We start from the raw sequence: 25,626 nt of genomic DNA on the forward strand, positions 1-25,626 counted from the left end.
TGTAGTTGACAGCTGCAGCAGGAAGGGGCTGCTTTTCTTTGGGGGACGTGGCCAGCAGTCGGTTACTCCTGCTCCCTGTGCACCCACTGGTCGGTTACTCCTGCTCCCTGTGCACCCACTGGTCGGTTACTCCTGCTCCCTGTGCACCCACTGGTGGGTTACTCCTGCTCCCTGTGCACCCACTGGTCGGTTACTCCTGCTCCCTGTGCACCCAGTGGTCGGTTACTCCTGCTCCCTGTGCACCCACTGGTGGGTTACTCCTGCTCCCTGTGCACCCACTGGTGGGTTACTCCTGCTCCCTGTGCACCCACTGGTGGGTTACTCCTGCTCCCTGTGCACCCACTGGTGGGTTACTCCTGCTCCCTGTGCACCCACTGGTCGGTTACTCCTGCTCCCTGTGCACCCAGTGGTCGGTTACTCCTGCTCCCTGTGCACCCAGTGGTCGGTTACTCCTGCTCCCTGTGCACCCACTGGTGGGTTACTCCTGCTCCCTGTGCACCCACTGGTGGGTTACTCCTGCTCCCTGTGCACCCACTGGTGGGTTACTCCTGCTCCCTGTGCACCCACTGGTCGGTTACTCCTGCTTCCTGTGCACCCTGGTCGGTTACTCCTGCTCCCTGTGCACCCACTGGTGGGTTACTCCTGCTCCCTGTGCACCCACTGGTGGGTTACTCCTGCTCCCTGTGCACCCACTGGTCGGTTACTCCTGCTCCCTGTGCACCCACTGGTCGGTTACTCCTGCTCCCTGTGCACCCACTGGTCGGTTACTCCTGCGCCCTGTGCACCCACTGGTGGGTTACTCCTGCTCCCTGTGCACCCACTGGTCGGTTACTCCTGCTCCCTGTGCACCCAGTGGTCGGTTACTCCTGCGCCCTGTGCACCCACTGGTGGGTTACTCCTGCTCCCTGTGCACCCACTGGTCGGTTACTCCTGCTCCCTGTGCACCCACTGGTCGGTTACTCCTGCTCCCTGTGCACCCACTGGTCGGTTACTCCTGCTCCCTGTGCACCCACTGGTGGGTTACTCCTGCTCCCTGTGCACCCACTGGTGGGTTACTCCTGCTCCCTGTGCACCCACTGGTCGGTTACTCCTGCTCCCTGTGCACCCACTGGTCGGTTACTCCTGCTCCCTGTGCACCCAGTGGTCGGTTACTCCTGCTCCCTGTGCACCCACTGGTGGGTTACTCCTGCTCCCTGTGCACCCACTGGTCGGTTACTCCTGCTCCCTGTGCACCCACTGGTGGGTTACTCCTGCTCCCTGTGCACCCAGCAGTCGGTTACTCCTGCTCCCTGCGCACCCACTGGTGGGTTACTCCTGCTCCCTGTGCACCCACTGGTCGGTTACTCCTGCTCCCTGTGCACCCAGTGGTCGGTTACTCCTGCTCCCTGTGCACCCAGTGGTCGGTTACTCCTGCTCCCTGTGCACCCAGTGGTCGGTTACTCCTGCTCCCTGTGCACCCAGTGGTCGGTTACTCCTGCTCCCTGTGCACCCACTGGTCGGTTACTCCTGCTCCCTGTGCACCCACTGGTCGGTTACTCCTGCTCCCTGTGCACCCACTGGTCGGTTACTCCTGCTCCCTGTGCACCCTGGTGGCACAGCAGGCAGCTCGAATTGGACTCAGTGCGCTGTTTAAAAAGAAGATGAGAAGAGCGGCACAGAATTGGGAGGGGTACACATTGAAGGACATCCGTGGGGGGTGGGTTGGAAAGGCCAGTGACGGGTGGATATGATCAAAACACATGTATGCATTTAGGAAAAGTTCAAAGGATAAATAAAAATATTGTTAGAGGAAGAAAACTTCTGCTAGTGTCCTTTATCTTTTTATTAAAATCGAATTTGATTGACTTTTATATAAAGTTTTATCAACAAAGTGTCTTCAGGTGGGGTTACACCTGAAGTCTCTTGCATTATTCTAGGGGCAAGAGTGATGGACAGAAGGAATTGATCATTTCTCCATCACCACACTGTGACTCAAGGTGTAATGTAGTCTATAGAATCTATAGAAATATACACTACATCTACTGCATAAGAAAGAGGACTTGCTCATTTTTTTTAAATGAAAATACAATACTAAACAATTCCTGTCCATCATGATAGGAAGACCTCGGGGTGCTTACAATCCACCTGTCCTGTGTTCCTGCTGCCCTGGCAGGGATTGGAGGGCACTCAGAGCCCTTCCATGGGCAGCCAAACCACAGCCTGGTTAGGTAACTTGTCCATATCATTTAGGAAGCCAGGAAGTGGCCAGGAGGCAAATCCACCCATCACTCCAGAGTGCCCACATTCATGGAGCCCGCAGTACATGGTGCAGCAAAGGAACTGAACTGTTCTGTTTCTCCAACCTACTCACCCTTTCCTTCAGTATTAGGCTTTCCAGTTTTGACACAGGGTCTCATGAAGTTAGGTTGTCCTTAACCCATGACTCTCCTGGCTCCACTTCCTGAAGCATCCAGAATAGTCTGCCTGCTATTCATTCTGAGCAAACTTTTCTTTTTGCCCAGTAGCACTAACTCGTCGTATATGAACAGATTAAATCAAGAAAACAAACACTGAGGCTGGGAGATGGTTCAGTCAGTAAAGTGCTTGCCTTATAAACAAGAGGACCTGAGTTCAAGCCCCAGATCGCCAATCATGATGGAACACATTGTAACCCCAGTCCTGGGGAGGCAGAGGGAAGAGGATATCTGGGGCAGTCAGTCGAGCATACTTGTTGAGCTCCAAGCAAGGAGAGACCCTGCCTCACAGGAAGCAAATAACATATCGTAGAAAAACAGCCAAGGTTATTCTCTGGACTCCACATGCGTGCATACATGATGTGTAACACACACATATGAACACCCATACACAGACATAAATGCAAAAAGGAAACAGGTATTTATTTAAGTTTATATGCAGACTACAAAATGACTTTTTAACGTCACCTTTCACAAGCAAGTAAAATTAGGTAATTATGTTGACATAGTCCAAAGTATTAGAATGCATGCTATTAGGAAAATACACAAGATTTATACAGCTGTCAATGCATTTCCCCCTACACACCATGTGGCTATTACGAAAGCTTTCAAAGGAGATCTGTCTCCCAAGTCAAGTTCTAAATTCCGTATTTCTCGATCAGCTCTCTTGCTTTAGAAATATAGGCACTCATGGCATCTTCCTTCGACAACCCTAGGAGATACAAACACGTTATCCAACTGACTTGTGTAGGTTGAGGTTAAGAAGGTTTTTTTTTTTTTATCTTATTTAAGAGTTAAAAACCTTTTTGGAGGCTCCATGCTTCCCACTTGGCCTTGCCCTTCATATCTAACATTACTGGACATGCTGTCAAGAGGAGGAGAGAGTTGCAATGTTACTTTTCACTGTGCACTTCTACAGACACTCAAGCAAGCCCATCTATTTGTCTAAAACAAGCACCAGGTACCACCAATGTTGATGTCTCCGATGATGGACTGTTTGTAGAGCCCGTAGAGTTCTTTGAGTTCTTCATCTTCCGGTCTTCTTTTCAGCTTCCTCACGTCTTGTGCGGCCTGGTCAAACTTAGCCTAAGACAAAAGACAACAAGAACACAAAACGTGCATATGTGGTATGTACATACACCTGCAAGCAAGACATGCACATGAAATCTAATTTTTTTTATTGTAAGTCTCATGCCAACTGTCTTCCAGTAAAGCTGTTTAGCTTACATTGGGTTGAGTGGCAAATGTGTCTTATCACGAGGAAAAATTTGTTTTGCAATATCTCCCTCTCTTCCCCTCTCTGCTCTCCTCCCTCCCTCTATAACAAATGCTGAAGAGAAATCACTGTAGAAAAAAAAAAGTTGCTTAGCAGCCATTGGTTTGAGCACAGAGCCGGATTATAGCTACCGGGAAACACATCTGGAGGAACCTGCCTCAGAGGCTGGTGCTTGCAGTGACTCCTGGGAAAGGGTGCACAGGTATCCAGTGAGAAGACAAGAGCTGGCAAAGGCGGTCCTGACCATCCAGACAAAATTCACCAGGGTCGAACATAAAGGGTGGGTCGAATCACATCAGTTTGTTCCCCTGAACATCTACAATAAAGGGCAGACACAACTCTTCACCCCTGTCTGCTGACTGTTGGCAAGAACCTGATCACAGACCATTATTAGATCCTGGTGGGTGGATCAGAATATTACCACAGTTGACATATCTTTATGTGTAGCCATTGGCAGTGAATTTCAAAGCATTCTGGGCAAAGGGAATGGCACACTCCTTATGTTCCCATGCCCAGGGAGCTGGACTCTGTGTGGCAGGCATCTCTATTTTGGCTATGTGAGTGTCCCGCATTCTTATTGAATGTGTGTCGTGATTCCTCTCACTTGCGAACAATGCCCCTCTCCTGGTCACGGGTGTGCTCCAATGCCATCTTGTTCCCACCCTTCCTGTGGTTGTGATGATTCCCATAACGAGCACAGGACAGAATCTCAAAGAATGACCTGTGGCCTCAGGATCCTTCCATTCAAAGCTCACCCCTCTGAAGACAGCCTCTGAAGGGGGCTCACAGTTTGCCTCCCTTCACTTTTGTAGAGAGTGAACTGAGCAGTCAGCTTACATATCAGCCTGGTAAATCCTTTTGAGCAAGTCTCCCTTGATGAAGGACTGCATTAGGAAGATAAATCCCTCAGTTATTTGAGTCACACAAGTGTGTGTGTGTGTGTGTTCTGGGTATAAACATCACCACTCCCCTGCAGCCCCACCATTTTTTGTTGTGTCTTGGAATCAAACCTAGGGTCTCTGGCAAGCCTTTTACTATTGAGCTGCATCTACTGCCCAGAAAACACACAACACCCAGGCCACTGCTTTAGCGCCATGGTCAAGCAAGGAAACGTGTCTGAATAAGCTGACAGTCCTGCCAGGTGTGAAAGCAACACCTGTAATCCTAGCAACAGAGAAGCCGAGGCGGTAGGATCAGCCAAAGGTTGAGGCTAGCCTGAGTTAAATAAAATAAAATAAACAAAAGACCTATATTACAATTTACATATAAAATTGGGAGATTATAACTGAATTAGGAATTCCATCCGTGTTTTCACTTCTAGAACAATAGTGAATGCACCCTCACTGCCCCTTCAACTAGTGAGCCACTAACAGCTCCCAGGAGGTACATAATGTCTATCTCCTTCCATTTCCATTTTGAAGAGAGAAGAGCTTTGAATATGCTAACCAGCTACTAGATGTTCGCTTTTCAGCATATTGTTTACTTTATTTACAATTTTGATTTTTGAAATAATTTCAGACCCAGGTACAATTTATAAAAATACCACATCTTTATTACCTGCCAGGTTTTCCTGGGTATCGTCTTTGTAACAAGTCCTTACTTCCCGTTCTCTCAGTGTGCAAATGAACTAACAGTATAGACGTGTGTGTGTGTGTGTGTGTGCATGTGTGTTAAGCCCAGGCTATCCCAGAACATCCAGGCTTAAAACATCCCACCCCCTTCAGTTTTCCTAGTGGTGGCAAATGACTCCAGGGACCTCCCGCATACTAAGTGCCCTACCAACTGAACCAGACAAGCCAAATCCCCTTTATTTCTTAAATGGACTTCCCACCTGCCTTCATCTTTCTTTTCTGCTCAGACTACTTTGTTTTGGTGTGTGTTTTGTTCTGAGACAGGGCCTCATTAGTACAGTGTAGCTTTGAAGCTGCTGTGTAGCGAAGGGTGGGTGTTGATTCCTGATCCTGCTGTCTCCAAGTCCTGAGTGCTGTGAGTAGAGGTGTGTACTACTACACCCGGCTTGAACTACCGCTCTCCCCCAGAACATATTGTATTTATTGTTACATTATTACTTTTGTAAGGATTTCAAATTGAAATAATAAGCATATGTTTTAACAAAATTTCATCTGTAATACTTTATTCAAGTATAAACAATTGCAGTGGCTATAATTCAAGCATTCTTTGATCATACTGAAGCTGATATCAAGTAAGCGTGTGTTTTAAAACTACAATCTTTGTTTCCTTCTTTTTTGTTTTTGTTTTTGGTGACAGGGTTACTGCATAACACTCTTGGCTGTCCTGGAACTGGATTTGTAGACCAGGATGGCGTTGAACTCACTGAGATCCACCTGCCTCTGCCTCCTGAGTGCTGGGATTAAAGGCACAGGCCACCAACGACCCAGGCTAAGTAAAGATATCTTACTTAGAAAGTTTCAGGGCAGCCAGGATGGTCTCGAACAAAACAAAACAACAAGAAGAAGATATCCATACCTACTGCTGCTTTAAATGCTGCCTATGTAGATCATCCAATGAGCTCTCTCCTCTACTTTATTTGTCATACATTTACTGTTGTGTGAGTTTGCATGCACAGGGACCATGGTGTGGATGTGCAGCTTAGGGAACAATGACAACAGTCAGTTCTCTGTCAACTACATGGGTGCCAAGGGTTGAATTCACATAAACAAGTTTGCCAGAAGGCACCTGGCCCCACTCCTCTACTCTGAGAGAAGACGATAACTGAGGTGTACAAACACACACACACACACACAAACACACAGAAAGAGAGACAGAGAGAGAGAGACAGAGAGAGAGAGAGAGAGAGAGAGAGAGAGAGAGAGAGAGAGAGAAGGAAGGAGGGAGAGAGAGAATTAACATGCCACAGTCTAAGAGGGAGATGCAAACCACAATGTCTCTGGGGAATGTCATTCAGCCGTGATATCATCTTGCCTGAAGAAATAGTTAAAGAAGTTGGCTATACTCATGATAGAATATGGTAAGCATTAACAATGTGCATCTTATAAGGTGACATAGTGAGGAAGTGTTCCTAAGGTAACCGCTACATAAGCAAATCGCGAATGTATAATGCTCACATACCTATAATCACACAAATGGAAAAAAGACCTAAGAAAGCAACCTACCATGTGGGTGTCTACTAGGGGAAGGCTCTCCTGGTTTTTAATTTATTCATCTGTATTCTCTCCACTTCTGTCAATAAAACGGTAGGTTATACTTCATAGAGGAACTAGCCATGCCAGTCACCAAACCCTTGCCTATGAGAACCTCTGGAGGTCCCAAGAGCAAGGGGACTTGAGACCCCTGTGGATGTCACCTGCTTGCCCGAGTTGTTGAGAGAGAGGTGAAGGAGGGAAGCTTGTCAATTTTTCAGGTCTGGGTAATTTAAACCATCCCTGGAGCCCAGAGGGGTTGCTATGGAGAACCTGGGTCCTTGTCAACAGATGGCGCAGTGCAGTCTAAGGTGAAATAACAAGACACTTAGGCAGGTGTGGGGAGGGACTGCAGGGTCACAGCTGGGCGCCCCTGAGCGCTCCACTTGCCTCTGCCCTGCCCCAGAGCTGTCATGCCTCCTCTCGCTCCATCAGAGCACTCCTTGGAGAGTTGTTCCTGCAAAGCCTCCCCAGATCTGGCTTACCTGCAGGGACATAGTGATGAGGAAAAGTAGGCTGTGGCTCTCCAGCTCTGGGTCCCAGTCCCCAGGGTTTGGCCACTTGCTTAAAGAGAAGAGCTCCTCCTCCGGCCTCTCCTATAGGTTGTGCTCTCGGCATGGGAGACTCTAACTGGTCACAGAAGCTGAGGGCGGAGCCGGACGATGGCTTGTACCAGCCCAGTCTCTCAGAGGAGGGGCCTAGGCTGCCTCTACTTGGAAAAAGTTGCTAGATTATTATCTCTCTGCTCCTGGCTCACACTTCAATTTTTTTCTTTTTCCTCAAGAGGTTGTTTCCAGGAAGCTAAGAGAGGTCTCCCCAGGCTTTGGAACTCACCTGGGAGTCCTGAGATCTTTCCTCTGTGAGTCTAGAAATCTGGACGGTGAGTGAGTGGCCTTTTCATTAAGAAAGTACAAGCTAGATTGAGTGGCAGGGGTCAGAGCAGGGCAGGGGTATGGCAGTTGGTGCGCAGTTTGCCACTTTCAGAGCTGATTGGCACTGCCGGCTGGCAAGTCCTCCGTGGTCTGTTGAACAATGAGCATGAGGCTTTGAAGAACAGAAACCATAACATCTGCACTGTGTAAGCTAAATACTCGGTCGTCTTTCTGTAGTGTGGGTTGCACCCAGGATACGGTGACTACACTTGAGCACAGGGCTCTGAGGATCCCAACAGAGGGATTCTCGAATCTTTCTGGATGGGACAAGGAAAGACTGCAGCAGCAGTGGTTTGCCCTGTGTGCAGTCCTGTAAACTGTCTTAGTGGGCTTGTTCCTCCCACCCTTCGCCGTTATGCTTTTGACACACCGTCGCTGAAATAAACGCTTAGGGTGCAGAGCAGAGTCTTACATTAACGACGCTGTTCATTTTCTTGTTGATCCTGATGAAGAAACTGTCTTCTGCTGGGTCTTGAGGTGGTTAATTCCCAGTTTCCAGATACACTGCCATACTGATTTCCAGAGGGGTTGTACAAGTTTGAACTCTGGCCTGCAGTGGAGGAGTGCTCCCCTTACTCCACATACGCTCCCCAACATAAGCTGTGACCACTGTGTTTCAGCCATTCTGAGAGGTGTAAATTGCTATCTATTGTCATTGCCCTTTGCACTATCATGATGCCTAAGGAATTTGAAATGTCTTTCAGCCATTTGAGATTCTTCTGTTAAGAACACTCTATTTAGATGTGTACCTTATTTTTTAATTGGATTATTTGGTATATCGATGTCTAGTTTTTTGAGTTCTTTATATATTTTGCAGATCAACCCTCTATCAGATGTGCAGTTGATGAAGATCTTTTTCCATTCTCTAGGCTGCCATTTTGTCTTAAAGACCTTGTCTTTTGCCTTACAGATGCTTCTCAGCTTCAGGATGTCCAATTTACTAATTATTGCTCTCAGTGTCTGTGCTACTGGTGTTATATTTAGGAACTGGTCTCCTGCGACAAGGCATTCAAGGCAGAGAGGTTTCAAGACAGTTTACTCTTGTCTCTGTTGTGTGGTTTTTAAAGATCAATCATTGCTATGCACATCTACAATGAGAAAGATCAAGCACGGCAGAAGGAAATACAAAGGTACAGTTAGAAGGGACGAAGAGCACCAGAAATGTAGTGTTGGAGCCTTGCTTGGTGCTGAAGAGATAAATTAGAAGGAAGTAAAGGGAGGGGTCCCCACAGGGCAAGGCCCCAGCCAGCTAATCCTGCAACTGTGGGAAGAAAATGCCTTAAGGAATGACTCTTCCCTAAAGATTCAAGAAGGGTCCAGGCTAAGCGGCCAGCAAAGCTTGGCTACTTTGGTCATGTGGTTCTGGTGATAGACTCACGAAGGGAACCTGAGTAAGGGGTAGTGGGATCATCCTCTGTGCTTAAGGAAAGCTGCTGAGACCAGGCATAGTCGGGGGTGTCCCTGCGTGGAGGCCTAGAGAGGACAATCCGTGAGCTATAAAGGTGAAGCCTAGAATCCTTGGAGACCCTAGGATGTTGGAGATGCCAGAGCTGTGGATCTCTGCCAAGGAAAGCTGCTGACAGGAGTGGACACAGCCCAAGAGAAGGAAGTGTGCTGCAGTCAACTAAGCTGAGAGGACTGGAGAGCTGAAGAGCCCTTTGATATCAGACATGGACATGCAGAGTCTGGGCTTTGCCCTGCTGGGTTTTGCTTTTGCTTTGTTCCAGCCTTTCCTCACAACACCCTCTTTTCTCCCTTTAGGAATGGAAATATGTTTTCTGTGGCATTGTATGTTGAAACCGGCAATTTGAGTTTTACTTATATATTGTGTTTCACTTAAGAGATTGACTTGAGTCTCAGAAGAGATTTTGGACTTTGAAATAGTGTTAAGACTGTGAAAGACTATGGGGACTTTTGAACTTTGACTACGTGAATTTTGCTTTATGATCGCTACAAGCCTATGGAGGGCCAGAGAATGGACTGTGGTGGGTGGAATAAACCCCCATAGGCTCATATATTTGAGTGCTTGGTCTCAAGTTGGTAGAACTTTTGGAAGGGATTAGGAGGCAGGGCCATTTGAAGGAGGTATGTCACTGGAGGAGACAAGGAGGTCTGAAGCCCACAGAACATGGACAAGCCTCTGTCTGGGCATAGGAGAGGAAGAGAAACTGGACAAGACTCTATTTCTGATGGAGTGTGCAGATGGAACTGGAAACAGACACAAAGGGCTGTGGAGGATGGAGCCCATCCAGGCTGCAGGACAGGGAGTGATTGTTTGGTAGGCTCTTCCTAGCGCCCCTCTCCCACACCCAAGGGCCCTTTGTGACAGGGAGACAGGAGCTCTGTGATGTGGACCTGACCCAGCTGCCAACTCCCAGAGAGAACTCTCAGAGTTCAGTTGCCTGAGAGCAACAGGGCGATTCAGATGGAGAATTTTCTCTCTCTACTGGAAAGCGTTGAAACGTCATGGCTGACCCTCAGCTCCACCACTTGGGCAATGGACATGATTCTTGCCTTTGTGTGTGGGCTGGGGCTCTTCTGCCTTATATTACCCCTCCTCCCCCTTGACTCACCCTCACCTACACCAGCAGAAAACACCACCCCACAGAAGGTAAGTTTGCCTTAGGTCCAACCCAAGGAAGAATAGTTCCTTCTCTCCAGGCTTCACTTTCTGAATCAATTAGGGAGGTGGAGAGAGGGCATCTCAGCCAAGAGCCGGACCTTTCCTCTTGAGACCTGGCAGGTAGGGGAGAGGAAGAGTGGGCTCCAAGATGTCTGCTCTCAGAACATCCATACCTGGGAGAAGCCCTGTGACTTGATGGTCGGGGGGGGGGTGTTCTTGGGTTGGATAGGGATCTCAGAGAAAGGAAAGCTTCTGAGCCATGGTTTCTATGTCCCCTTCTAACATACAAGCTTATAGGGTTGATCAAGCTGATATGAAGGGGGCCATGACCTCCAGGACATCAGGAAGTGACTGCTGGTACTTCAGAGCTGAGCCTCTGGTCCCTAAGCAGAACAACACTGACATCCACGTGGCTCTCACAGAGATGGTCCCCATTTGAGTTTTCCAAGAGAAAAAGAACACATATTTGCCCACAGAATGGAGCGGCAGGTTCTCTCTCTCTCTCTCTCTCTCTCTCTCTCTCTCTCTCTCTCTCTCTCTCTCTCGCCTCTCTCTCAGGTGTTGAGGAAGGAGCACAGAAAAGTCAGGAAGAAAATCAGGACTGTAAAAGGTAGGCCACTTTCTCCCCCTGGTGAGATGACTTCAGCCCCCCATCCCACTATAACACTAATGAGTTGCAGGACCCTCGAGGAGACAGCTCCTGGGAAGGAACCCAGAGTTGAAGACATTTCCCAGGTCCTGTGCTTGGAATGAAGCTATGGACCGCCAGACTGGGTACTGCCTGGGGAGGGATGGTGTGGCAGGAAGTGGTGCCATGGGATGAAGTGGGGCCATGCTGCCTGGATTTGGAGGTAAATTGGTGGTTTGCCCCTTCTGAGAGACAATTTCCTCTCTCAGAGCCCTGGTCCTTCCCTGCCCTCCACAGGGAGACAATGACGCCTATGGAGGTCATTAGAATTGGAGGCTCCTGGTTCATGGCATTGTCCTGCCCAACATGTGCCCAGCTCTCCATGCATTTGGTCGCCCGGCCTTGCTCATGGATAACAGAGCTCCTGTTTAACTTTCATTTCTCCGGAAAGGACAGTTCATTCAGCCTCGGGTAAGATACCCAGTCCCTCCTATACCCACCAATAACCCAGTCTCCAACTCCAGCTTACAGAGGCAGCAGGAAGAAACCTAAGGAGGACAAGGTCCTGGGTTCACATCTGCACAGGTGAGCCATCTCCAGTTCTGTCTGGCTCACTCCTCCTGTCTCTATGTGATCACCACTGACCAGGGCATAGTTATCCTGGGAATAGGAACTCTCTGAATGGGTGGGAAATGAGTACAGCCCTGGAGGTTAAGATAACAAGGTCTCTTAAGACCAGAGTGTTGAACAATGGTTCTGATGGGCTGCGAGGGTCCTTCCCTATTCATCTAGCCCCACCCCCTGGCCCCATGAGCTCCTGCTTGCAATCATCTCTCCTGCCTCTTACAGCATGCCAGAGAGGCTTGTCAATTCCATCAGCATTTGCCAGCATTTAGGACAAGATGCCTCAGGTGAAGCCTTCAAACCTGATGCTGTCAAAGCCCACCTGCAACCTAGGCAGCCGACAGGGAAGTCTGTGGCCACCATGTCATCCCTAGAGACTTCCTCTGCTCCTTGCAACGAACACCTGTTGCTCAAGGCTTCTAAACCATTGTCTCCTGCCCTGCTGAATTCCTCACCGATTCAGTCACAGACTTCTGAGTGGACCTCTTGGCCACCAGAGACCTTGACAACGGGAAGACGGCATTCACCACCACAACAATGGGCACCTTCCTACCCATCTCAGCCTCTGGATCCTATGGCTTATCCTCCACCCATGCCAGATCTCGGAATGGCAGTGACCTCACAGAGCTCACAAACTCTGCCAGGTTTGCCTTCTCCCATGCCAGGCACCCCAGGCATTAACCTTTCAAGGAGGCCTACCTTGACCACCCCAGGCCTTAATTACTCTAGCAGGTCTACTTCAACCAGCCTAGGCCTTAACCATTTAAGCAGGCCCACCTCAACCACCCCAGGCCTTAACCATTTAAGCAGGCCCACCTCAACCATCGAAGGCCTTAACCATTTAAGCAGGCCTACCTCAACCATCCCAGGCCTTGACCATTTAAGCAGGCCCACCTCAACCACCGAAGGCCTTAACCATTTAAGCAGGCCTACCTCAACCACCTCAGGTCTTGACCGCGTAAGCAGGCCTACCTCAACCACCTCAGGCCTTGAACACTCAAGAAGGCCCACCTCAACCACCGAAGGCCTTAACCATTTAAGCAGGCCTACCTCAACCATCCCAGGCCTTGAACATTTAAGCAGGCCTACTTCAACCACCGCAGGCCTTAACCATTTAAGCAGGCCCACCTCAACCACCGAAGGCCTTAACCATTTAAGCAGGCCCACCTCAACCACCGCAGGCCTTAACCATTTAAGCAGGCCTACCTCAACCACCCCAGGCCTTAACCATTTAAGCAGGCCCACCTCAACCACCGAAGGCCTTAACCATTTAAGCAGGCCCACCTCAACCACTGCAGGCCTTGATGTCTTAAGCAGGCCTACCTCAACCACCCCTGGCCTTAACCATTTAAGCAGGCCCACCTCAACCACCGAAGGCCTTAACCATTTAAGCAGGCCCACCTCAACCACTGCAGGCCTTGATGTCTTAAGCAGGCCTACCTCAACCACCCCAGGCCTTAACCATTTAAGCAGGCCCACCTCAACCACTGCAGGCTTTGATTTTTTAAGCAGCCCTACATCAACCATCACAGGCCTTGACCATTTAAGCAGGTCTACCTCAACCACCTCAGGTCTTGACCGCTTAAGCAGGCCTACCTCAACCACCTCAGGTCTTGACCGCTTAAGCAGGCCTACCTCAACCACCTCAGGACTTGATCACTTAAGAAGGCCTACCTCAACCACCTCAGGCCTTGAACACTCAAGAAGGCCTACTTCAGGCCCTTTCAGGGACCAGGTTACTTCCAGAACCTTGTGCAGCTCAACCTCCTCACCGGGTGAGTCCTTGCAAAAGGATCTTTCTCTCACCATCCACAAGGCCTCATTCTGGACAGGCCCCACAGACAGCCAGATAGAGCCTGGGGAGCCCTCTTTCATCAGCCCTGTTATACAGGAAATTCTTGAAGTTCAAATACGCCGAAGAGTCCAACTAAAACTTTACCAGGAAAAAGGAAAAGGAAGATCAGACCTTTCCTATGGCTGTATGGGCAGTATGCTGCATGTCTGCAGCAGCAAGGAAGCCAACATCACCTCACACCTCTTCTCGAGCAAAGACAACAATTCTAAGCAGTTGTCGGGTCACCAGAAGGTCATAGCTAATGACTTAAAGGACAAATATATCCAGCTTTACTGGGGTCTCCCCTGGCTCCACAGTGAGTCCCTAATGGCTCCTGTCCTCATGGCAGGGTCCTCACTAGATCCTCCCTCCATCTTGTTTAATGGACTCTCTACTTACAGCCCGTTACACGGTAACACTAAAGGCCTTCCACAGCTCTGTTCTCCACAGCCATTGTTTCACCACTTGGTCAAATCTGATTCTTTGATTCCAAAGGTTTCCTGCTCCCAAACACCATCAGAGACTAGAATCCAAGCCAAGGCCCATGACCCATCCTCTCTCTCAAAGCTGTCGTGCAGTTCAACTCCAATTAGGAAAGATGGGGCTTCTTGTCCTACACCTACAAGAACTGAAGTTATTGTCTCACCGAGTGTTCGACAGCTAGAGTGCCACCTTGTAAAGAAACATCGAGAAAGTAGGAGCAATTTGCCAGTCATGGTGAAAAATTCACAAGAAGCAGTTAATCAACAGACTTCCAACAGTTGGGGCTCGCAGGGCCAGGGGCCTGTTGTCCATCTCCAGGGGGATTACATTAGCCCCAAGCTACGGGAGCAGACGGAAGAAGATTTCAAAATGAAGCTCACACAACATCAAGGTCCATGGCCGCCAAAAGTCCAGCTATCTCTTGGCCTGGGTCAGGCAGAAGTTAATCCTAAGAGGAAGCAGACCAGCGACAGTGAAGTACCCGGCGGAATTTGTTATGATACATGTATAGACCATGCTTTTGTCCCGTCTGAATTTCCCAAGCTTAATCCGGAAACTTGGAACAAACCATCCTTCCATGAGTCAGTCACCAACAAGAACAATACTAATGGGCCTTCCTTCGTAGATCTGGGCACTCAGAAGTTGCTAAAAGCACATATTAAAAGACACCTAGTGAGGCACAGATGGCGCCTGCCCCTCAGAGGCCTCAAGGCCATCCATATTTTAAAGATGAAGAAGGACACAACTTTACCCTTTCCACGGTCCTCCAATGATTCTCTGTCTTGTGACTCTACAGATAACTCTATGATCCAACTGGCCAGTAACCTGAGAGAACCCATCCAGCACGCCCCAGAAAGAGAAGCGAAGACAAAAACTTTCTCTGTGGAATCGCAGTTCACACAGAACTGTCGTGCCCTCCAGCCAGCACTCATGAGAGAGGCTCTGCCTAGGAACGATTCTGGGCCCTCTGAAGCCCCTACAACTACTCTGGGGTACAGTGAGAATTTGTTGTCCACCCCCGAGAGCCTCGTGGGCAGGGCCTGGCACAAAGATACACTTTTTAGATCTTGGGAAGAATTCCCAGAGCCCAATCGAGGCCGAATCCAGGAGAGTGAGGGTGGGACTTTAATACATTACAATGAGGTTTCAGTTCGAGAAATTAGTGCGGCTTCTCAGTCCTCAAGGAACAGGGCTACCAGGGAGCTGGAGGAGACAGAGGAGGAAGAATCTTGTGAGTGGACAATCCCCGTGGAAGCTGCGAAGATGGCTGATTTTCAGTTTCTGGAGGCCAGGGGAAATCTATCTAAGACCCTTCCCCAGAATGCAGACGGCTCGGGCCTGAGAAGAGCTCACTGCTCAACTGCTGCCGTCATCCTGCAGGATTGTGCCACTGGCGAGTTATGCCAACACTGGGACCCCGAGGTTGTGATTGCTGCAGAGATCCTGGCTTCCAGGGCCGCCCAGGGCAAACTCAAGACTGAGCCCGCTACGATCAAGCCAACCGTCCATTACAGGTCCCCTTTCTTAGGAAGAGACAACAATGTCCTCAAGAATCACAAATTAGAGGAGCCACAGCACACCAATAAATATGGCACAAACATCCACAACGAGAAACACAGGAGTCCTCCCAGGCACAACATACAACTCAAAGGGACGAAGCCTGACCGAGCTTACATACCAGATAATGTAACGTTTGGGGACAAAATGAAGAGAGTTTTACTAACAGTTCTAAACCCAACACATAAAGTAACAAACCACTCCATAGAAAACTGCAAGGGTGTACCATCAATGACCCCTAGCCAGGGAAACCAAAAACATCTTAGCACAGTTTGCCATGCAAAGCTCAAGATTCAGAGTCAACCTTCTCCTGACGGAGGGATGCCCTATGGAAACAGGCAGGCCCGGGCATCCAGAGACCCTGTCTACCTAGACAGCTCCTATCAGGACAGAGCCCATGTTGCACATGTCCCAGGGATCCCTGTCTACTGTCCGAGGCATGGACATTGCATTAAAGTATAATAAACAAGTCTATCCCAAATTAACCTTAAACTTTTAGACATTACTTCCTCTGAGTATGTTTTATTTTGAGGTTATATCTGCTTGCTATGGCACAAAGAAATGTCTACATCTGGTCCACCTTAGAGTACTGCTTCATGAGAGGATATGGCTCCACAAGTGGGGACAGAACTATCTCCAAGTTCCATCACTGTAATTAGAGTCAATATACTGTAATTTTGGAAACAAAAGACTTTAGGATTTGTGTGTGTGTGTGTGTGTGTGTGTGTGTGAGAGAGAGAGAGAGAGAGAGAGAGAGAGAGAGAGGAGAAAGAGTTGACGGGAGAACAAAATCAGCCCTACAAGACACAAACAAGAAGTCTTTAGTTATGGGGAGCATGATAAGTCAACCACGTAAACCCTACCCTAAGGGTCAGTTCCCATCCAGACTACCCCAGGCCTTGACCATTCAAGCAGGCCTTCCTCAACCACCCCAGGCCTTGACCATTCAAGCAGGCCTTCCTCAACCACCCCAGGCCTAGACCACACAAGTAGGCCTTACTCAGGCATTTCCAGGTACCAGGTAGCTGCCAAAACCTGGTGCCACCCCAAATCCTCACATGGTCAGTCCTAGCAAGAGGATTTCTCCCTCAGGTTTCAAGAAGCCTCGCTATGGACAGGCTCCACCTACAGGCAGATGGAGGCTGGGAACTCTCTTTTATCAACCCTGATATCCAGGAGATGCTGGAAGTTCAGATTAGGATTAGGGTTTAACCGAAAGTTTGGAAGTGGAAATCTGACTGTGCCTTAAGCTGCATGGACCATATCCTCTGGTAGTGGAGGCAGAAGCAGGTCAGCACCACCTCATGCTCCGTTTGAGCTGAAACTGCAAATCAGAGAAGTTTTCAAGTTCTTGGAAGTTCTTTTACCAGAAGGTTTTAGACAATGATTTACAGCAGAAATGGTCCAGTTATTCTGGGGACTCTCCTTTCTCCACAAGGAGTCCCCCTTGGTTACCGTCAACACGGCAGGGTCCCCACTAGATCACCTCTCCATCTAAATCAATGGACGCTCGATTACACCCCTAAACAAGTGAGGACTATCATAGCTCCACAGCTCTTTCTTAGAATTCCCTGTTTCATCAATTGTCAAATCCAAACATTTGACTCAGAATCAGTCCTGGTCCTGATTGCCACCAGTGGCTGGAATCCAAACCCAGGCCCATAATCCATCCTCTCTCCCAAAGCTACAGCACCAATCAGCTCCAAGAAGGGAAAGTTCCTTCAGGAGTGGGCCCCCGAGGCACCAGAGAGCCAGCCCAGTGTCTACCCAAGTCACAAAGTAGGCACAGTCATCAGGACAGTAGTAGTGTGGCATCTTTGAGTTCAAAGCAGTCGAACAGTCACCTCCAAATATCCTGCCGAGGCATAAAGGACCTAGAGATCATAGGGACCTCCTACTCAACTCATTGGAGACAGGCAACCAACTGAGTTCTTCAGGCCCTTCCAGCTGGGCCTGGATGACAAAACCATGTCCCCCTGTCCTATGTCTGCCTACAATGCCAGGTTGGTGGCCAGCATGGAACAGACAACTTTCATGACGGTGGTGGTTGCAGAGACCCCTAGTCATTTGTCATACACTCTGGACAACTGTATATACAGAACTCATCTGACCATGGGCATGACAATCCTAAGGAGAAGGTAGAAAATACAAAGTTTAGAGCCAAGGCAGGTGGCTATGTAATGTGAGGATGACCTAATAGTTTCCATGCATGCGAATCCCCTGCCCCTCCAGGACAGACTGTTGACATGGGGGTCAGAGCCACACACCTAACTTCAGCCCAGTCTCTTTGCCATGGACGAAAGGAGCCCTTTAGCTTGCAGGGACTTTCCATTGTCACAGTCCTGAGGACAACGCCAGCAACTGAGCAGTGAGGTGTGCTCAGGCCCGAGTCTTCTGGAACCTGGGAAATAGTTGTAGAATTAGATAGATGTTTCTTTTCTCCAGCATTTCATTGATTTGAGAGTTACCCATCTCCAGAGCTTTCACGGGGAATGCCCACTCACGGGACTCGTCCTTCTTTGTCTGCTCCAGCTCCCTGCTATTCCTGCTATCTCTGCTATCCCTGTTACTTGGCAGGTGGGATTCCATATTGATCTCCTGAATTGACACCCCTTTGTACATTTTTTTAAAGCCAAAACCCTCACTCCTGTAGCTCATAGATATTATTGTGTAGGCCTGGATTCCTCTGGGTTGCCTGTCCAAGATTCAAGAACTGTATCACTGTGTCAGGCTCTGCCCACGAGGCTCTATGGTGTGGACTCAAAAGTCATCTTGTCCTCCTGGATAGTTGTGTTTAATTAATTTATGTTGGGTAAAGCACTTGCTTTCCCAGATAGTACATTTCTGCAGAGGCAGCGCCTTCGAGAGTGGATAGGAATCCCTGTGATGCATGGTGCCTGTACCCTGTGATAATACAGGATAGCTTAAAACCCAGGTTCTCTGCACATACAATGATCATAAGGCATCCAGTTGTCTGTGGAAAGTTGGCTGTGCACCTTAGGGTTGCTTTGGCTAACACAGTTACTGTTTCCGTGAATCTTCTTAGATTGTACCATAGTAATCCTGTGGTGGTAGACATGCCGCCTTGCTGGATGAAGCGTTGGGTGTTTCTTTGTTCATGTTTTCTTTCGGACCTCTTGTGAAGCCCCAGTTTCTATTCTGGATTGAATCCAACAGAGGTCATGGGGTCCTTTCCTTCAGTAACTTGTTGAGGCATGAATAATCTGCTCACAACTGACCCTTGTCTTTGTATCTTGGCTAATAAACCCTTGACTTTTTGCAAATAGAGGGTAGCTTCCCAACAGCACATCCAGCAATCTGCATGTTCTTCCCTCTGAGTTCTAGAGATGAGTTGCTGGAAAGACCAGAAGGTCGGGATTCTGAATGTCCCTCACAGCCTGGTGGTCTTCCCATGCACATTGTCCTAGAATTACTCTCAAGGGAATAGAGGGGACACCTGGAAATCTTTGAGGGGAAACTCTGTGCTCACACAGCAAGGCATTCTAGGCCTTCAGCCCTTGTCTTCCCACGAGACCAGCAGAACAGGCCATCTCATAGTGCTGGTTCACACAGCAGAAGAGACTTGTCTAAAATGTGGCTCTGGACTGGCATAATGTGTCCCTTCCTGAGCATTGCTTGGCTACCTTCCGTGGTTTCCTTGCCCCAGTCTCTGTTTCTTAGGAAACTCGTGGGCATAACTGCGTACAACTGCACACAAGAGCAGCCTAGTCCCAGGGTGGCCCGCACTGTTCCTCACAGAAGGCAGCCAGGAAACAGCTCCAGCAGCGTCACTTATTCCCTGGTAGAAAATGTGCTTCTAGAAGGTGTCATCAAGGACATGGCCATGGGGCCTGCTCCAGCACACTTCAGCAGAAACCCACTCAGCCCTCCACGGGCATGCGCACAGAAACCCAAGGCAGACCTCTACTGAGACCCACACAGAGAGATGTCACCCCCAGAGTTTCAGAATTCCACAGAAATACACCAACAAAGATCAGCACTAAAACCCTGACAATGACCCCCAAAGAGACTTCTGATGGTTGGTACATCCTACAACATGCAAAAGGAACAAACTTCAGAGTACACACAGAGTTTTCAAAGACACTTTTGATGGAGACACTAAGGGAGACCTCAGAAGCTTCCCTGGACTTAAGTAGAGATGTCACTTGGTAGCTTAAGGGTGCCACATACACTACTTCACAGTGATACCTCTCGGCCTTCCAGACCCTCACACAGCCCCTTCAGATGGACAATCATACAGACTTTCTCCATACCCAGAGACCTCTCGTGACACATGGAGGTGATGCAGACTTCCAGAGACCTCACATCGTCCCTTGGGGTTCCACACAGAACATCTGTATGTCTCACAGAGAGTTTTCATGGAAAGACCTATCACAAAACTCATACACAGTCACCTGCTGAGATCGCAGGGGACTATCAACAAGACCTCATGCAGCCCCACAGGAAAGGTTGCTGTAGGAAGTATTACACCTTGTAATTACCTGCCTTCTGGGGTGTGGTCTCATATACAATATACATGGAAGCCGACCGGGTGTCAGTCCCTTTGTTCTCCTTCTCCTTGCTCTTCTGCCAGCTGCTTCTTTGGATCACGTGATTCAATCCATTAAGCAGAGGATTCTGATTTGTGAGTTTACCCCGTAATAATAATGGACTTTATATAATAAATAAATTTCTTGATTTTGAGGTAGTGTGGGATTTCTTTTAAGCATACAAAAGGTCTCAGATGTGGACCCAGGAGGGACATTGACATGGGTTGTTAAGGATCTGGAGTGTATTAGAAGGGATGTTAATGCCATGAGCAGGCCAGCAGCCTATCCTGATGGAGGCTCTGAAGAGAGTTGGGGAATAGGTTTTGCTTTGGTTTGCACAGGAGAAGAAAAGCTATGCATATCATCAAAATTAATAAAGATTCGATTTGAATATGAAAAAAATCACTTAGCATAGTTGTATGCTGTACCAAAATGTATTATTTATGCCTTCAAAATGCAAAACGATGTTCTCACCACCACTGCTATAAAGATGTGGCTCTTAGACTTAAAGGACATTTGACACTGTGAGCATTGATGTCTTCTGTTGGTCACTGAATTACTGTAGAGCAGGAACTCCCTTATTCATTAAAATCGTCTGTGAGAGACAACTGTCATGTATGACATAACATGACAGCTGTGACAGTTGTGCACCGTGTAAGCACACCATGCATGTTCCAGTAATCTGTCGAGGCCACCACGTCAGCCAGACGACATCGCTATTGATGAACTTGTCAGTGACTGTGTTTTACTTCTAAAGTAGCCTTCCAGAGATCTAACAATTATCCATGATCTTTTCAATGCTCTAATAGGAATTGGAGATTTCTATTTTACATTTAATAAAACTAAGTGTTTGTGTTGAACAACTTACAGCACACTGTGTAATTTCATATTCTCTGAAAATAATGTACACTTTCCCCATGTATTTTGAAAAGTCTTTTTGTAAAACATGCCACCAGAACATCATGGGGTTCTTCACACAGCACCAAGAACCTGGCAAGAGGCTAGCTTTGGCATTGTTACTTGAAAACCCTAAAATTCTTAAATGACTACAAAAGTAATAAAATGATCACAGGATTATATGGTGATATTTATAATTTTTTACAAGTTACGTATCAATGATAATTAAATGTTATGTTTATTTTGAAATGACATTTTCCTAAAATATCAGACCTTTATAACATAATTAAAGGTTTTCTCATTGTAATGGTGCCCTATTGTAACATGAAGGGGGCCTGTTTGTTTGTTACACCAACGGAGCCTGCTTGTTGTTGGTGTTTTTGTCGTGCCCGGTACCCCACAACTGTTTAGCCCCAAAGAAAATCACACATAGGTCTCCATAAATTATAAGCTGGTTGGCCCATTAGCTCTAGCTTCTCACTGGCTAACTCTCACATCTTGATTAACCCATTTTTTTGATCTATGTTAGCTATGTGGCTCAGTACCTTTTTTAGTGGGGCAGATCACATCCTGCTGCTTTGATGGTCTGGACAGGAGTGGAAGGAATCAACTTCCTCTTCCCAGAATTCTCCTGTTCTCATTACATAATTTCTACTTCCTGTCTGGTTTTCCCACTATATTTCCTGCCTGGCCAATCAGCGTGGTTTCTTTGGGGCTTCCTGTCTGTGGAAACTAGGGCAGGACATAAACCCAAACAGCCCAGCCCTCATGTTACAACAGTGGTCTTTAACTCATAGTAAACTATCATGATTATAGAGTATATCACAATCTCTTATAAAGAAATAAGTATAATATATGGGTCAGTTTCAAATGTAATGAAATACAAAACTAACTCTGTAGAGTAGTTCAATTTTACAAGGAAACGGGTTCAAAGTAAATGTGCACTAGAATATCCAAGACACACATTAAAACAATTTTTAAGCAGAAGAGTCAATGATAAGCTCAGAGATAAAATAAAGTATGCAGAATCCTCCCTGACTACCAGAGAAGCACACATTGAGGACAGGTGAAGTGATGTATATGCTAAAAAAAAGGGGTAATTACAGTCATGATATACATTAAACAGATACATCAATAGTCAATATTAATGTGAGTGTCTAAAATAGAATCAAATATAGCAGGTCTTATAGAACATAAGATAGACATAGGTATGAGGTATCTTCAGTAATATTGCTTGAAGTATAAAATACAGGCTCAAATGTCTCTGTATGTCAACATTTTGAAAAATGTAACACTTGAACCTCTGATTTCAAAATCATTTTCTGCTCAGGTGATAAGGCCATCAGAACGTAAAACCAACACAATTTTACTTCCTTGTCTCATCGCCCCAGGAATATTTTCAATTTCTCTTCAACTACGGTGTATAAATTTTGCTAGGTCACAATATTTGTTGGAATTGGCTTTTGTATTTTCAAACTTTTCATTTTATGTTATTTTTTCATAATTTTACAAATATCTCCTGAGTATTAATCACTTTGCCTCCTTGAGTGTACTCAATCCTTCATTTTTCAGTAATTCTGTATTTTAGTCTCTTATATATTTGTGGGAAAATTATTTCATCAAAACTAGTTCTTTACTACATTTTTTCATCTGACCATAGCTGTGGATAACCTATGCCTTGTTTACATATCTCATGTATTTTGACATATAGACCTTTGTATTCTTACTCGTCAAAGCTCTTAGGCTTGGCTTCTTTCTTGCCAGCTTTTCTTATGTTAAATTATGAGAACCATTTGATTTCATATTCTAACCAAATTTTCATGTTACTGGGACTAAAATAGGGCTTCCCATTTGTTTAGGCAAGTAGTCTATCCTGAATTATATTTTGTAATGACTCTAACCATTTTTAAATGACAAATGAGGAAGAAGGTAGGAGGGGACTCAGATCAAACAAGCTAACTGCTGTCATAATAAATGAGCTGTCAAATGGTGCTTCTCTGAGGATAACACTGACCTATGGGATGTTCCATTTCTTTCCTTATTATGTCAGACACATTGCAACAAGAAGTTATTACCTCAAGGTTCTGGGAACTGTACAAATAATGTCCTTCCTTAGCCAACACAGAGTCACAATGTGTTGCAGCTTTTAATGCATCATGTTAGAAATTCATGGCAGATACTAAGACAAAGAAGCCCTCACATAGGAAGAGCTTTATGACTCACAGTTGCTGGGATTTGTAGTCCATGGTTCCCTGGCCCCATAGTTCTGGGCCTGCAGTAGAGGATATACCATGTTCCACACGATGGACTAGCACAGTTTAATTCAACGCTTCCTGGAAGCAGAGAAAGATGGAAACATTGAAGGAGGACACCAAACAATCAAGCTTTGACATTGCTGGTGACCTAAGACATAACCATAAAAGACATTGGCACCTCAGGAGTTTTCTCTCAGCTTTCAATAATGCCCCTAACTTATGACATCATTAGTGGATCAGTCTCGTGATCCTGTCAGAGCTGTCACCGTTCAATCACCTCTCTGTGATCAGATCCACCCGCTAGGACCAACTTTCAATCCAAGACCTTTTCAGAAACTCTTCATATCCAACATGTATTATATGTTAATGACTAAAAACAGCTTCCCGAGCTTTCAGGTCTGTGATACACACATAACATTTACTATACAATCCTAAAGACCTCTGTTCAAACCCCAGAACATCCAAATAAAGCTACATACAGCTGCACTCACCTATGATGCCATGGCTCCTAAGGCCAAATAGGAGACAGGCACAGGAAAGGCCTAGAATCTCACTGGTTAGCTTGCCCAATGAGCAAGGGACCCTGCTTCAAAATGAAGGGTGGCAACTGGATCTGGATCTCCTCTGACCTCCACATGTGTACCATTGTCAGGTTTCTGTCCACATTCACACACAAACAATCATACACACAGATATACCATGCATATACAGAGATAAACTTAAGAAAATTAGCTGGGGTGCCAGTGGTACACACCTTATAATCGAGCACTTGAGAGGCAGAGAAAAGCCGATCTCTGAGTTTGAGGCCAGTCTGGTCGACAGAATGAGTTCATGAAAGCTGGGGCTGCACAGGAAAATCTGTCTCAAAAATGGGTGTGGGGTGACACCTGGAGGGATGGGTCAGCATTAAGAGCACTTGCTGCCGTCTCACAGACCTAGGGTCTGTCCCCAGCTTCCACATGAATAAACTCATAACCAGCAGTTCCAGGTTTAGGGCATCTGGCACATTTTTATCCTCTATTGATACATGCATTCAGCATTTACATTCATACAAGCAAAACTCATTCATGGAAAATAAATTAAGTAATTCTTTAAAAAGAAAATAAGAAGCAATTGGTCTCCTTTTATATTGGGCATGTCTAGTCTATCTCTCAGCTATTGGTTTCCAGACCTCCTTCCGTTTCTCTTGAATATGCGCTGTGAAGGGTTGTTATGTGCATGGTGCTTATTATGGATAATTGGAGGACTTTTACTCTTCCTTCTGTGGTTGGGAGCCAAACCACTGAAAAGAAGGATCAAAATAAAGCTCCCAGCATGTTGCAGTGTGTGTCAAAGGACAAAGTTATAGTAATTAGTTATGTGGATGCCGTGTGAGCTCTGGATTAGTTGCCAGAGTTTAGGACTTTTAATTTTATATTCCAAGTGTCGCTGTCATCACTTCCAGCTATTTGCAAGTCTCCTGCACTGCACTCAGATGCGAGGCCCATCAGCTCCCTGTTGATTTACGTTAATCACTCAGATCTCACATGGCACCTGTCTTTAAGTCATTTCCTAAATGTCAGCTAATCGCACACCCTCAGGAACTGTTCAGCATTGTCATGTGTATCACATGTATAACAAGACCAATATGCAGCGTGGGTAAAAGTCTCAGTAAAGGCTTTGAGGGGTTGGTATCAAAGGTCAAACCCCAAATCCCTCCCAGTTTCATTTCTTAGCCCAATATTTGAAAACTAGAGGCTGCTTCATGCTCAAAAAAATAAAAAGTATCACGTGGTGTTTTTTAGTACAGAGTGTTTGGACATCAGCAATGAAGCATCTTATTGATACCTTAGCATCTTTGTTGCCACTGGGGGATAAATAGACTAACTAATCAAGCAGTTCATTTGGAAGGCAACTGTCAGATCTAACAGCTCAGTGCTCCAAGGTGAGCCACCATGTTGTTATCCTACAGTCCCATCACCATTGTCACAGTACTGCATTTTATTGATGTTCAGGAGCGATTGTTGTCCACATACATGGCTTCAAGGCCTGTAACTGAATATTAAGTATTATTTTCTTTGAAACATGAGGGCCGACTTGTTGGGGTTTCTGTCCTGCCCAATTCCCATAGCAGGCAAGTCAAAGAAAATCACACAGAGGTCTCCATAAGATTATTAACAGATTGGACCATTAGCTCAGGCTTCGTATTAGCACTTAAAACATATATTAACCCATTATTCTTATCTATGTTAGTCACATGGGTCTGTACCATTTTGATGGGACACATCACATCCTGCTTCTTGGTGGTCTGCACAGGACTGGGGAGAGAGCTTGTTTCTTCCCAGAATACTCCTGTTCTCATTTCCTCACCTCT

General features: G+C 46.8%; 2 protein-coding genes across 5 annotated transcripts; one reads left to right on the top strand and one right to left on the bottom strand.

Annotated features, from left to right (window-relative positions):
• Positions 1–2,881: 2,881 nt before the first annotated feature.
• On the bottom strand, positions 2,882–23,322 carry Acbd7 (acyl-CoA binding domain containing 7). 3 transcript variants are annotated; one of them, XM_075970485.1, is made up of 4 exons: positions 23,242–23,322; positions 3,422–3,539; positions 3,256–3,318; positions 2,882–3,165 (listed from the first exon to the last, which is right to left on the bottom strand). In XM_075970485.1, exons 1-4 carry the CDS (start codon positions 23,278–23,280, stop codon positions 3,092–3,094), a joined length of 294 nt encoding a protein of 97 aa, XP_075826600.1. In that variant the 5' UTR covers positions 23,281–23,322; the 3' UTR covers positions 2,882–3,091. The 3 variants fall into 3 exon arrangements, with proteins under 3 accessions (XP_075826600.1, XP_075826602.1, XP_075826601.1); XM_075970487.1 differs by lacking the exon at positions 23,242–23,322 and adding an exon at positions 7,376–7,446; XM_075970486.1 differs by lacking the exon at positions 23,242–23,322 and adding an exon at positions 7,376–7,446 and having other exon boundaries at positions 3,419–3,539.
• On the top strand, positions 7,605–16,056 carry LOC142848433 (spermatogenesis-associated protein 31A5-like). 2 transcript variants are annotated; one of them, XM_075970483.1, is made up of 5 exons: positions 7,605–7,770; positions 8,733–8,952; positions 9,584–10,433; positions 11,004–11,658; positions 11,923–16,056. In XM_075970483.1, exon 5 carries the CDS (start codon positions 11,924–11,926, stop codon positions 16,031–16,033), a length of 4,110 nt encoding a protein of 1,369 aa, XP_075826598.1. In that variant the 5' UTR covers positions 7,605–7,770; positions 8,733–8,952; positions 9,584–10,433; positions 11,004–11,658; position 11,923; the 3' UTR covers positions 16,034–16,056. The 2 variants fall into 2 exon arrangements, with proteins under 2 accessions (XP_075826598.1, XP_075826599.1); XM_075970484.1 differs by lacking the exons at positions 7,605–7,770; positions 8,733–8,952; positions 9,584–10,433 and having other exon boundaries at positions 10,909–11,658.
• Positions 23,323–25,626: the final 2,304 nt, after the last annotated feature.

Source organism: Microtus pennsylvanicus, chromosome 4 (genome assembly GCF_037038515.1).
Source record: "Microtus pennsylvanicus isolate mMicPen1 chromosome 4, mMicPen1.hap1, whole genome shotgun sequence".
NCBI lineage: Eukaryota > Metazoa > Chordata > Mammalia > Rodentia > Cricetidae > Microtus > Microtus pennsylvanicus.